A 13442-nucleotide genomic window follows, 5' to 3' on the forward strand; every position below is an offset into this window, starting at 1 on the left:
TCGTGACAAATCTAACAAGATCCTACATGTCAATATATTTCATTACATATAAAACACGCTCAAAGAGAAGTGATTGACTAGTGTTAAAGTCAAAACGTATCACCTAAAAAAAAGAGATTGTACAATAAATGTTAAGGACATACAGTTTGATCCACCGTGCTTATATCAGTCCAATAAACACAAATCAGTTTATGCAGTACAATCACTAGTATATGAAAATTTGCTAATTATATTTAAGCCTTTGAAAATATAATCTTTCTATTGATAATTAAATTATGATATTGGTCAATCACATGAATTGAAAAATAAAACACATGTCAATTAGAAGTAATGGAACTTTAAATCATAAATTTATAAACTTTAATTCATAAATAATCATGAAACACGACTTCCCTCACTAAGCCCTACTACTCGTTCATAGTTACGATGAAAAAAAAAAAAAAAAAAACCGCAAGGATTCATGATTGGAAAATAGATTATGGAAATAATATGCAGAAAACCATCAAGGATGAGAACTTCAGACAAATCCATTCAGGGGTACATATGTTACAACTTACAAGCTAATACTCTTTATTACCAATAAAGAACACAAAAGAATGATTAATACATGGGTCGATAACGATACAGGAGTTAGTAAGAATAATGTTGCCATTTTTATTATGTTCAATCCTCTCCCATCTTGGAGCACTCTTAGTTGAGGTTAAACAGCGGATCATCTTCTGCAAGACAAGAAAGAACAGTTCAATTAAATTTTCCGATGGCCACAAATCCACCTCAAAAGGGTTAAGGGAAAAATGGGGAGGGGAGAGCGAGGCAACCATCTTTATTTTAGCAATCTCCTCAATGATTGTCAAAGCATAATCAGTATCACCAACAAAACATGAAGGAAAACATGGTACATAAATTTGCCACAGATATGATTTAAAAAGAAAAAAATAAAAAGAAAAAAAAAAAAAAAAAAACCGTACAGGTGTAGGTTATTCAAGTTAAATTTCTTCCTGAAGATGACAGCTATCAGATTTATTGTTACCTAATTCTTTTCCTTCAATCAATCAATTTTGTTTTTACCTACAACACAATTTACCATTTTCTAGTAAGCCATTTTCATTTGCTAAAAGCCAATTCACAGCATATAATCTTAGCTACTCTTATACTTCGTATTTCATAATGTATGATAATATCCTCGGTTCACTTCCTAACCACCTCAAGTTCAATTCTTCAACACTCCCACACAAAGGTTCAAGCGAGTTTATGAATTGAAACAATAGAAATCAGAATGGAAAAGATTACAGATGATGTGAATTTTTATGTAATAATGAGATCAAATGTGTAGAAAACCAATGTTCAATGCATGTATGAAAGTCTACAGTAACTAAAAGAGATTAATCTACATGGATTCATCTCCTTAAAAACCTACATTTAGGTAATATAATAAAAAGTTTCAAATTCAAGAGAGCTACATGAACAGATATACAGAATACACATCTTAACGCATAAGCCACATATTAAGCAATATTGAGAGAGAATTTCAACAGAGTTTTGCAATCAGATCAGTTCACAGATAGCAGATATAGTTTAGAAATCATCACTTATGAGAGCCTCCAGATACTTTGTATGTCTTACACATTAAAACCTCGATTGTGTATTAGCAAAGTATCAGGGATAAAACAAGTCCATAGGGTTATTACTAAGCCTTCTAATTGTTTCAGATTTTTCAAATACAAATTCAAAAAATATAATTAAATGCTTGTAATTATATTTTCAACTTCTATATTTTTTATTTTTTTTATTCTATTTATTATTTTTTTTTATAACTTTCCGGAACATAATTGCTTACAGAATGCTGGTGCCAGTGCTCAAAGAACAGGACAAGTATCTGGTCAGTGAACTCGTTCTCTACATGAAACAAACAAAGTTCCGAAAGTTTGTTCTTTTAATTATAGTATTTGGCATAATTCTGGTTGTTCTGCATGCAGGAGGACACAATTTTAATCAGGTTGTCGATCACAAGCTAGTTGGCAGCAAATGTCAAAGGTAAAGTCATTAAAGCCTTAAAGGTCTAAATGAAAGACCTTCAGAGCCATGGCTTTACATCTTCCAAAAAAAGTACACAGGGGACAGGAACAAATGTCATTTTAGCAAGAAAATGAATGCTTAAAAATTGTGATCTTAAGTTCTTTCTTACTAATTACAGGTGATTGCTAGAAAAAATGAAAAACATTAACGAAATACAATAAGGAAAAACAAAGTAGCCATCATATAACACCCAAGGCACAACTGAGATTAGAAGACACAAATCAGAAATAAACTTGTACTCACCCTGAACTACAATAAGAAATTACAAAATTCCCAATCTACTTTGGACATGTCAATAAATTCAGCACTGCCGTCTGCAAACATGATCTGCAATACAAAAGCGGTTTGTCAGAGTTTTTTACTGGGCAGTACACTCAGCAAATGAGCAAACAGCAATAGACATGAATAAATTCTCACCAAGTGCTTCTTTGTAGTGTTATCAAACCGCTTTATAATACCAAATGTCCTGTAATAACGAATATGTCAGCAATTCATTATGCATCACACAATGGTTCTCTCAGAGTACTATTTGGAATGTAATAAATATTGCAACAAATAGGCTTAGGGCCCTTAACCCTTAGGATGGTATAAACTTCATAGAATTGCTCTCTTTGAATTAAAAAAAAAAAAAAAAAAAATTCGTTCAAAGAAAAGACTCATAATTACAGGCCCCAAAAGTTCACATTCAATAGGAAGGCCACAAATTAAAACAGTGTAGTAAGAGGAGTGATCCATGCACATCAAAGGAGGAAATGGCTAGTTAGTTAAGTAATAAGTACCTACTATGGTCAGGACGGGGAATCCTGACAACCTCACCAATGCAATTAAAGGAGCACTGTCTTTGATCTGTGACAAGATAGAACAACATAACCATGAAACAAGTTCTTCATGGACCACCATTACCCAACCTTTTACAAAATAAAATAAAATTGGAAACAAAGGAATATTAGCAAATGTTCAGAAATCTTTACCACTGTAACAACTTCCATTCTGATAAACCTTAAAAGGGGAAAAAGAAAGCAGTTTAGTCCAGGTAAAAAGCTAATTGTATGGCAAAACAAACAAACAAACAAACAAACAAACAAACAAAAAAAGAAGAAAAAAAAAAGCAACAGTAAAAGAAAAAAGTACCAGGCTTATATTCTAATTGTTTCAGAGCTCTATTTGATCTGGTCACGCATATTCCAGATTGCACAAGAGTATAAACCATAAATTTTCTATAACCACCCAAACATCCAATTTCCTATTACTTATCCATTATTTTTTTCCCCCCTTTCCCGTACAGTAAGTTCAAAAGGACTTCAGCGGTTCACTTGTTTGACAAGTGAGTCCACCTACCTTTGGAGTTAATATTAATCTTATATGCAGTTAACTCCTGTACATTACCAATGCATCAGTAGCAGCAACAAGAGGCATAATAGGGAAGCTATTGTTTGGTGTGACCCCAAATGTCTGAAGTATACAAAGAGCCCTCAAATCTCTGCCATTGCAGAACAGGGAATATCATAGACAATGGTTCGAAAGCATATAGTATAGCATATTGGAGAACATAGAGCCTTCCTTGAGTTGAACCTCACCCAACAGATTAGACAAGGATTTGTCAAGAATTCACTCTAAAGATTAGATAAATCAGTGAAATACATCACAAATTTTGGTCTAATGCTCAAGCTAAGATTCACCAATATTAAATTTCAAGAAACAAGAGCAATATTCATATCAAAATCACTTGATAAGGAAATAGACCATCACAACGTACATTTTTTCCCAACAATATTGCTTTCACTTTGGGAGATGATGCCGCTACCTGGCGTGCAACTAGTTTCAATGCGGCATCAGATGAAGGCATCTTCTTGTTAGGTTTGACACCAAGTTTACGTCTACAGCTATCAGCACCACAATGGCAATCTTGATCTGCACCAAATTGAACAAACCTGCCAAATTCATTAGCTTGGTTTGTATAGAAAAGAAACTATGTCTTGGAAATCTGCAAACTGCAGGCATTATAACCCCTTAACATTGTCCAAAACAAAAGCAAGCCAATAGCAAATACACAATAAGATAGTCTTTCAGTACTTACTGATAATCATACGTCAAATGCTCGCCCTTTTTAATGTCACGCGTAGCAAATATACCAATTCTTGTTTCTCCATCTATACTCCTAATAAAAACAGGTCCAAGTCAATTTCGAACACATTCAATGCTCCAACAAATTAGTTCAAGGATCTAAATAAAAACCATTTCTGCATCTCTGTGTTGGGACAGCAACTATGATTAATGTATCTTGATTTGTTCCCCTTCATTGTGGCATCGATAACCATGTCCCGGTTAATCTCACAAAGATAAAAATTTGTTTCCCCAGTACTTTTCATACGCCACAACCTTTCTTCACACAATTTATCGTCAATTACTGCACCAGTGACAAAGATCATTCAATGATTGGAAAAAGTCGCAACATGGAAGCATAACAGTAAGAGCACAAGTAAGCACCTTCTCCAACATATTCAATAACAAATTCCCCTTGCTTAATATCTTCAACAGCCACAATGCCTGCTCCACATTTCTCAGTCTACAAGAAACACATAATCTTAAATTGGCACCTTGAGAGATCAGAAAAAATATTATCCATAAAATGCAATAGATCCTACTTAAAAACTAAACAACAAGAATCCTCCAGAATAAGAACACAAAAGTACAAGGATGTTAAATTCAATGGCCAAGCAAAAGATTAGAAGATGTCTGCATCCTTCGATTCACTTAGAAACAGGGATGTCAAACACATAAAAGAAGACAAGACCAAAGTTGCCTCTGCATATTGAAGGCTACCACAACGATGATGTTATTGTCACTATTGATCCCAGTATCCCACCCTTGATGTCTTCCCATATGAAAAACAGACTCCAGAGACTTCTAGTCATTTTACAGAATTACTGCGTCCAAATGATACTCAGCATCTACTTATTGGTCTTGTCACAGAAATATAGAAAAAATGTAATAAAATTGAGAATAATTTGATAGAAAATACCTTTTGATTACCATTTTGAGAGATAGTGCCTTACATAATCTAATTGTTATATTTGTCAAAAAGCACCTTATATGAGAAAGTCTTCCAAAAACACCTAAAGGCTGCCGGTCAAACTTCCGGCAGTGAACTTTTTCTCTCTTGTGCATATCCTTCATTGAATATGTTTATCTTACAATTTCTATTTTTTTCCCTTCTGTTTTTCTACCTTACAACTCTGTTTTCTCACATTTTTCTTTTGCAACTCCCTGAGATATCATCTTGGTTCTCCTCCTCACTGTTAGGCGAAATCATCTTGCTGAATATGATCGGAAATTCATTTTGTTTATCCCTCTTAATCATACTTTTTGAGCCTCCCACCCCCTTTTTTTTAATTAATTCATTTATTAGATTCTTTTAGATGTGTAACATGGGCTTAAGTGGACAAGTAATTTAGTTCATTATTAAAATTTTATCATATGCTTTTTTTAACTTTTTCTAGATACCCACGTTTCAACTAATTTTAATGAAAACCAATGATAAATTTTCTCCCTTAAAAGTATTTCTTTTGCAATTTTTTAAGCTTTCATACTCGATTACTCGGGTGAGAGTGTGAAGCAAGAATGAAGAAGTATATAGAGGATATTGAAGGTGTAGTGAATAAAAAGAGTAGGGGAGAAGGTAAATTGGCAGAGAGGGGGGGGGGTAAACACAAAAGAATCATTCACGTGAAAATTAAGGAAAAGAAAGAAAGTCATTACCGAAATTTGACTTTTCTGGCCGAAAACTGTATACAAGGTGACATTTAGAAATTATGTGTCTTATATTAGCCTATAAGGTGCTACCTCCCAAATAAGTATTTAAAAGGTGATTTCTCACAAATTTTTCGAAAATTGACAAATTCAAATACTTAAACAAAAGAATAAAAAGTTCTCGAATAACCATGAAAAGACATAAACCTGCACTAGTTTCAACTTTTTCACAGGACGCTGTTGAAATGGTTTATTAACACAATCATCTCCACATTTACAGTTTGAGGAGCAGGTGGAGAGTAACATCCTGCAGAAAAGAAATATTTGATTATTTCACAAACATCCATCGCCAACAAATGAACTTTTAGTCAATAACAGAGGAATTATGTCCACCCAAACAGACTCCTAACCGAAAAAGATCAAGATGCTATTGCAAATATTGTGGAGCACATAAATTATAGTTATCCTCTCCCCATCAACACAGATATCTCCCTTCATAAAAAGACATCCTATGTAACAATTCTCAAGCAGAAAAGGACACAAATTAGATGATCAGGGTCATTCTGTGGTGTACAATTAATCAGTGTTTTGTAACAGGTTAGATTCGGAAAAAATCCTCACAAGAAAGAAAACCTAATCCCAGGATGGATTCCATTTCCACATTTTACCTTAAGATCATGTAACTAGATACAACAGAATGCTCCCTTAAAATTAAATAAAATACCTATAAACTTTCAAAATGCATTCTATCACACCATTATGACAGCTGAAAATGAACTAATATCCTAAAAAAACAAGCCTCTTTTATAGATCTCCAAAAAGAGGGAATGAGACTTGTTACTTCATATTGGACTGGTGGTGGCAGAAAATATTTAAACTCTTCTCAGTGTAATGTTAAATATACAAGTACTAAGCAGAAGAAATGCAAAACTGCTGGCATTTAAACCAAAATCACAGATTCTTTATTATTCTTGAAACATTCAAGTGCCTAAAAATAAAAGAATAAATTCAGCACATCAATTTAAAAATCAACCATTTTCAGCAGCAAAAAAATGTCCAGAAAAAACACTGTAGGTAGGCAAGCCACCGAAGCCGGATATGTACAATATATACAGATAAATCTACCCCAGTAGCTCGACGGAATGCAACTGGACAATAATCAGATATAATTATTAGAAAAAAAAAATAAATAAAAAAATGGGTGTTTGTCCAGTGTCATGTAGCCATCATCACTTTACAATTGTCAAACTTTTGTCCCGGCCAATATTTAAAATCCTCTAAAGCACTTATGTGCATTGAGCCAAGGAGATACCCCAACCCAAACCATATGCAAGGAAAGAGTACATAGTACTAGTAAGAGAAATTCAAGTTGCAATCATTCATCTCAAAGCAATCAGATGGCATTTGAAGTTGTTTACGTATACCCAAAGAGGTAAAGATGCCTTCAAAACAACAATATCAAAGCCTTATTCTCAAGGATGGGATAGGCTACGAACCAAAAATGTATCTCCTATGGTCATGTAACAAATCAAGGCCAACACACCACCTGTTCTTCACACTTGCAGCAGAAGGCAGAAAAAAGGGGTAGGCTAACACACCACCACAAGGGGAAGCACTTCCTTAAAGCTGCAGTAGTTGTTGTGTTGGCTCATTAGCTGCCTGCTGGCTTTTAGGGATGAAGATAAGAATTAGTAAATGTAGCAATTAAAGTTGTACTTGCATAGCTAAGTAGTATAAATAGGTAGAGAGTAGTAGAAGGAAGATATGCAGAAATATGTATTGGAGAAATCTTAGAGAGAGGGTTATAGCCTCAAGCTATTTTGAGAGTAATAGCCTAAAGCTATTAAACCTATCATTTGTAACCCTTTGCGCTATTGTCAATCAAGATTCAAGCTTCAATCTTCATTCTTTCTTCTTATTCAATCAATTTAATAAATTCAGATTATTAGGTCTATTACAGGCCATCAATCATGATCCTTTTCCTCCATTGCCTTCTATCAAGTGCTATATGTTCATGTAAACCCAAAATCCTCATGGCCTTAACTGTAAACCCAATTCATTGAAGTTAATGCTTCAATAGTGATGCATAGCAAACTAACACTCTGCAACTACAAAGAGGAACACCAATCATGATATCAATCTAATTTTCTAGCGTTCATTAATGTTGGTAGGAGGTCTATCAGGTGAGCCCACAGCAATACAGCAACTGGTTGGTGTCATCAGAGACAGAAATGTACGTAATGTTTATCCTCATTAGACATAAATAGCCCAATTGTTCATGATGATAATAGGTCTATCAGGTGAATCCACAGCAACTGACTTGTGCCATCAGAAAGCACACAGAAATGTATGTAATGTTTACCCTCATCAGTCATAAATAGCCCAATACTAAGTTGTCTACATTCTTTAGAAATATAAAGGAGCACATAAAAGATCCGGGTTAAAAAAACATGTACATCTATTCTCTAATGTTCATCAGAAACAAATAAATACATGATAGAAGTACTTACCCACAGTGGCAGTCTCTACCACAGGAAGCATTAGATCCTGTAGATGAACCGCAAGAGCAAAATATACCATCATCCTCATGGCGCCTCTTTGGTTTCTTAGTCACATATATATCTAGGTTTGTTAACATTAACAAAAGAAAGTGAAGAAAGGAATGCTCAGCAAAAAGAAGATGATCTATATAATGTGAGAAAAATATGACACAGAAGAACAGGAGTAGGATTATCACAAATGATCTGTATTCCATCTTCAACTTGAGACAACTACAACCCAGCTAACTACAAGTCTACAACTGATCTTTTGCAGATTAATGCTGAGGAAATTATAAGAGCTTGAGAAAAAAGATAGCTACAGTACATATTACTTCTAGAAGCAAAAGAACATCACATGACATTCCATAAATTTCCCAACTATGCATGAAACAAATTTTTAATTTTGAAGGATACTGCGTCTTATAAAAATATATGGAGCAGACTGATATTTATTTAACCGGTCTGGAAGTTCAAACTCGACAGGATTGCCCAATTGCTTTGTCAGCTTGTTGAATACATTCCCAATCCCAATCCGTTCTGCAGACTGATTAAGATTTTAAAAAATAATAATAAATAAATAAATAAATAAATAAATAGAGTAAATATGACAAAGAATAAGAATAGAGCTAAAGGAGAAAAGAGCAAATCAGTAACAGATTTTTTTTGGCATAAATAAAACAAGAGACATACAAAGACTAAACAGCAAGTTACAATACCAACCAAAAAAGGGCAAAGGCCCAATTTAGCATCATATCATTCAGTGTTCATAGGGACAAGTTTTTCAACTATCGTTTTGAGTTATGTCAGCACAATCTAACCTCAGCAAATACCATTATTTTTCATCCAATTCCATTAAAGCCACTCAACCCAGAAATACAGTGATGCTCCTGGCTTACAACCTTTGCAGTCTTACCCAAAGGAAAGGATTAATAAATATAGTAAGACATATTGCATAAAAGGGGGTGGTCAAGGACTCAAGGTACTACTTAAGAAATCAAAGAGAAATCCAACAAAGCTTTAAAAATAGAATTGGAAAAATAATGTCATCAGTTGTGGTGGTGGCTCTTGAAAGAAAGCATGCTCAATTCACAGTTGTGGGTTAAGGCTATCTTTCGGGATCTGTATAGCTGTACAAGCTTGGGGAGGGAAAGAGCAGGGGGGTGGTCCTAAGTTAGGATATGTGGTTGACATATATTTTCTTAGGTAGCAAGGCATAGAAATGGCAGTAATGTGTATGATGTGTTCCATGAGAGAGGTTTAGAGATGGGGAAGTGGTGGTGATGCTCCTTGCGTTGATAATGACGGGGAATGATTTAAGGTGGATATTTAGGAATTTGTAAGGAGCGCTATGCAAATGGTGAGGGTGGTTTCGATGGTTGGGACTTGAAAATGGTGAAGGTGGTTTTGACTTGGGACAAAATTCATATCAACATTGTAAATGCAAAAATATATAGTAAAGAAGTAAAGAAATGAAATTGTGTCCGTTTATTCCATATCATTCCACATGCATGGAGTGAAGGATATGTTTCATTTTCACATAGAAGTTTTGTTTAATGAACAATACGGTTCAACATATTTCTCTAACTATTGATTGATCTCCAGATTTAGTAATAATCATAAATAGAAGAATCTCTAAGTATATAAAAAAAAAGGTTGTCCACAAGTAGAAACCATAATGATAGCAATGTAGGTAAATTCATTGTAGTTAGTAAATCCATCGTTTACATTCTGACATTCATGATTAAATTTTATCTTTACTGGCTAGAGAACCAAGTCACTGACTTCGGGCAGATGAAACACCTAGGTCATTCCCACTAGTCACCAATAAAACAACAGTATTCCCAGAAACGGGAAAGGTTAAGAGAAGAATCAATCGAACCTTAGCAAAGCCAATATAAACACAATGACAGTTTTAGGGGTCCAGAAAAATTAAAGGAAATTTCACTCTAGTGGTATCAAGGAGCCAAGAACGCTGTAACATCCATTCGAATAATATATAATCTTAGTCAAAAGGTTGCCACATCTAGCTTTAAATACCTCAATCAAGTAATCCCTGTTAGCAATATGAAGTTTCTCAATTCTCACAAATATAGATATTTTTGGGAGTGGAGAGGGGTTGTTATAAGTTATAACCTAGAGAGCCCCTTATATGGCATAAATCAGCGAGGGAGCTTACCAACAAGAATTTCAACCGAAAGAATTAAGTGAAAAGAAAAGAATTCTCACTGCATCAGATTGCATTGTGAACTAAGGTCCTATTCTTTATATATAATAAATGTACGAAAACATATGACAAAAAATTGCCAATACACAATTCAGAAACAAAGTGTTATTGGCTTACTGCTTGCTCAAGGTAGCCTTGCCAATAAACTTTAAATTATATGGTCTCTTACATGGTTTGGAAACATATCCCGATATCCCTCCTAGAAGCAAGCTCTACAGAAAAACCTTTTTTTATAGCCACCAACTCACAGCGGTCAGCCGGTCACAACTCACAAGGTAGAGCAATTTAGAAACTCAAAGTAGTCAAGCTACTTAACTTGAACTAAAGCTTATTTCAAGGCTCCAAAATTCACAAATTGTAGCAAAAGCAAATAAGAAAGAAGATGGCCTACTCTTAAGTCTTAAGACCGAGTTAAGAATTAGGATGAAGATTTTAAAATCTATGTTTAATTGTTTTGTCTCACATAAAACTCAACCTTTGCTCGATAACAAAGTACTCGTAGTGGACTAAAACCAAGTGCCGGAGCCAAGATTTTAAACTTAAAAACACGTCGAATGCTGAAATGAACACGAACATACATAATATCTCATAATCAAATTCAAACAACTAAATACATTGTTCAACAATCAATAGTTATAAAGTCTTAAAACTCTGAAAAGATGGTGAGAAAATACTAACATTCAAACATGCCTGTTCCTGAGCAAGAAAAGGTCCATTTTCATGGTTTTGTTCTGACATTAAAGGGTTATATAAACCAAATCCTGCAACAAATTAACAACCAAAGTTGACTCAATTATCAAATTAGGCTCGAAATTGAGTTAAATTCTAAATAACAAAATTCTAGCAGAAAAATAGATCGATTCAATCTTTCATAACTTCAGTAATTATAATCAAATTTCCAATAATCCACCTTAGAAGAACCCTAATTTTACTATGTTGACAATTAAATTAATGATTAAAATTGGGAAATTGATATTCGATTGAATTAAAAAAAAAAAAAATATTACCTCGGAAACTGCTTCAATGGAGGAGAGAAAGCTCATAAACCACTTCAATGGAGAATTCAGAGTGCGATTCAATGGAGGATTCAGCGAACGCTTCAATGGAGGGAAGAGAGGAGGGGTGTGAATAGTGAAGTGAAAAAACTTCGAAGGGAGAAATTAAAATATACAACCACTGTAGATCTAAGATTTAGAGGATATTAAATTGTCCCGTGCTGCACGGTTTTTCAAAATTTTATAACGAATTATAATGTTAATTCAAAATCTACTAAAAAATAATCCTCCAATAATTAATAAAATTAAAAAAGTTTGAATATTAAAAAGTAAAGATATAAACTAAATACTCAAATAATTAACGAATTATAATCCTTAATTTATATCCAAATTGAGTTCCGAATTAAAAAGTAAAGATATTAAATAATATTTTATAAAATAAAAGATATGGAAAACATGTGAATATTTTTTTAGGAAATGAATACTACAATTATATAATTTGGTAAATATATTTTTAAGGAAGTCAATCACAATTATATGAGAAATGATTTTTTTTTTTTTTAGGAAGTAAATTAAAAAAAAAATAAAGAAAAAAAAGTTTTGGAGGGAAAAAACAGTACCAAGAAATGACACGTGTCATTCTTGGTGTTTATTTTAATATTATGTTACCAGATTAGGTTCATGCAATGCACGATTTTAACAATAATTTTTTGGCTCATTTGTGTATAATATGTACGTAGTATAAATAATTTAAGCAATATCCAATAAATTGGTAAATTAATAAAGAGTTGAAACCCCAATTCATATCTCTATGTATGAAATATATGAAGTAGGAGAAAAGATAATGTTTTATAAGAAAATGAATAGTCCGAGCTTCCTTTAATTTCTCCAATGGAAATTATGTAATTAGTCAATTTAAATATAAATACTGTTTGGATAATGTATAATTAGTTAACCACTTTCAAACTTATATTTATGTTAAAAAAAATTAATGATGTCATTATTAATTTTGGAGGGAAATTTTTTTTATGAGAGGATGACACGTGGATAGTAATGATATCAGCGATTATTACTTTAGTTATATTTATAGATTGATTATGACTCGCTTAAATGGGTTTAAAGAAAATTTTGTCAACAAGTACTATTATAATTACTTTTGAGAATAATTACTATTTAAATTTTAAAATAAAAAATTTTAAAGAAAAAACTACCACGAAAAAAAAAAAAAAAAAGAGTAGCCCTATCACATTTAATTTTCCTAGCAAAGAATCTCCGTGCCGGTTTGAGAGAGTCAACTTTATAAAATTTCAAACGGCTGCGGTAGAGAAAACAAGGAAATTCGGTGGCCAAATACAATTACGTAAAATGTCTTTAATTTCACAATGTTGTAGATTTAATTCTCCATTGAATCTTCTTTTTTTTTTTTTTTTTTTGAAAGATTTCGCCATTGATTCTTAAAATTAGGGTTTATGGTAAAAATAAATAAATAAATATTGAATTTAGGGTTTTATGAAATTGAGGGATTTTGAGCAATTGAAGTGTATTACCCAATTTATGGTTAATGTAGAGCAATGTCATCATTTAATATGGGTTTTTTTGCAGGATAATTTTATAAAGTGGGCTCCCAATCAAATGCTAGTTGTTTTCAAAAGTGATCATTTAAATGGTGATTGTTGGCAAATTTTCTGAATCAAAAACTAATTGACTTGGAAACTTTAGTTAAACAAAGTCAAATTTGATTTGATTTCACCCGAGAAACTGAAGATCCAAGCTTATTTTGCATCAGCGACTCAAAATTTAACTAACAACTATAAAGCTTTTTTTTTTCGTTCCCTCTAGGTTTTCTCCTTGGGAGGG

The 13442-nt window shown here is 33.1% G+C and overlaps 1 protein-coding gene across 2 annotated transcripts; it reads right to left on the bottom strand.

Annotated features, from left to right (window-relative positions):
- Positions 1-450: 450 nt before the first annotated feature.
- On the bottom strand, positions 451-11767 carry LOC145593186 (histone-lysine N-methyltransferase ASHH3-like). Of its 2 annotated transcripts, none has more exons than XM_081649691.1 (14): positions 11598-11767; positions 11269-11351; positions 8781-8910; positions 8337-8448; positions 6034-6133; positions 4564-4642; positions 4312-4483; positions 4154-4234; positions 3881-4007; positions 3048-3075; positions 2856-2922; positions 2494-2542; positions 2320-2403; positions 451-719 (listed from the first exon to the last, which is right to left on the bottom strand). In XM_081649691.1, exons 2-13 carry the CDS (start codon positions 11326-11328, stop codon positions 2326-2328), a joined length of 1083 nt encoding a protein of 360 aa, XP_081505817.1. In that variant the 5' UTR covers positions 11329-11351; positions 11598-11767; the 3' UTR covers positions 451-719; positions 2320-2325. The 2 variants fall into 2 exon arrangements, with proteins under 2 accessions (XP_081505817.1, XP_081505816.1); XM_081649690.1 differs by having other exon boundaries at positions 456-719; positions 3833-4007; positions 11598-11764.
- Positions 11768-13442: the final 1675 nt, after the last annotated feature.

The sequence above is a fragment of the Chenopodium album genome, chromosome 18 (assembly GCF_948465745.1).
Source record: "Chenopodium album chromosome 18, dcCheAlbu1.1, whole genome shotgun sequence".
In the NCBI taxonomy this organism is placed as follows: Eukaryota; Viridiplantae; Streptophyta; class Magnoliopsida; order Caryophyllales; family Amaranthaceae; genus Chenopodium; species Chenopodium album.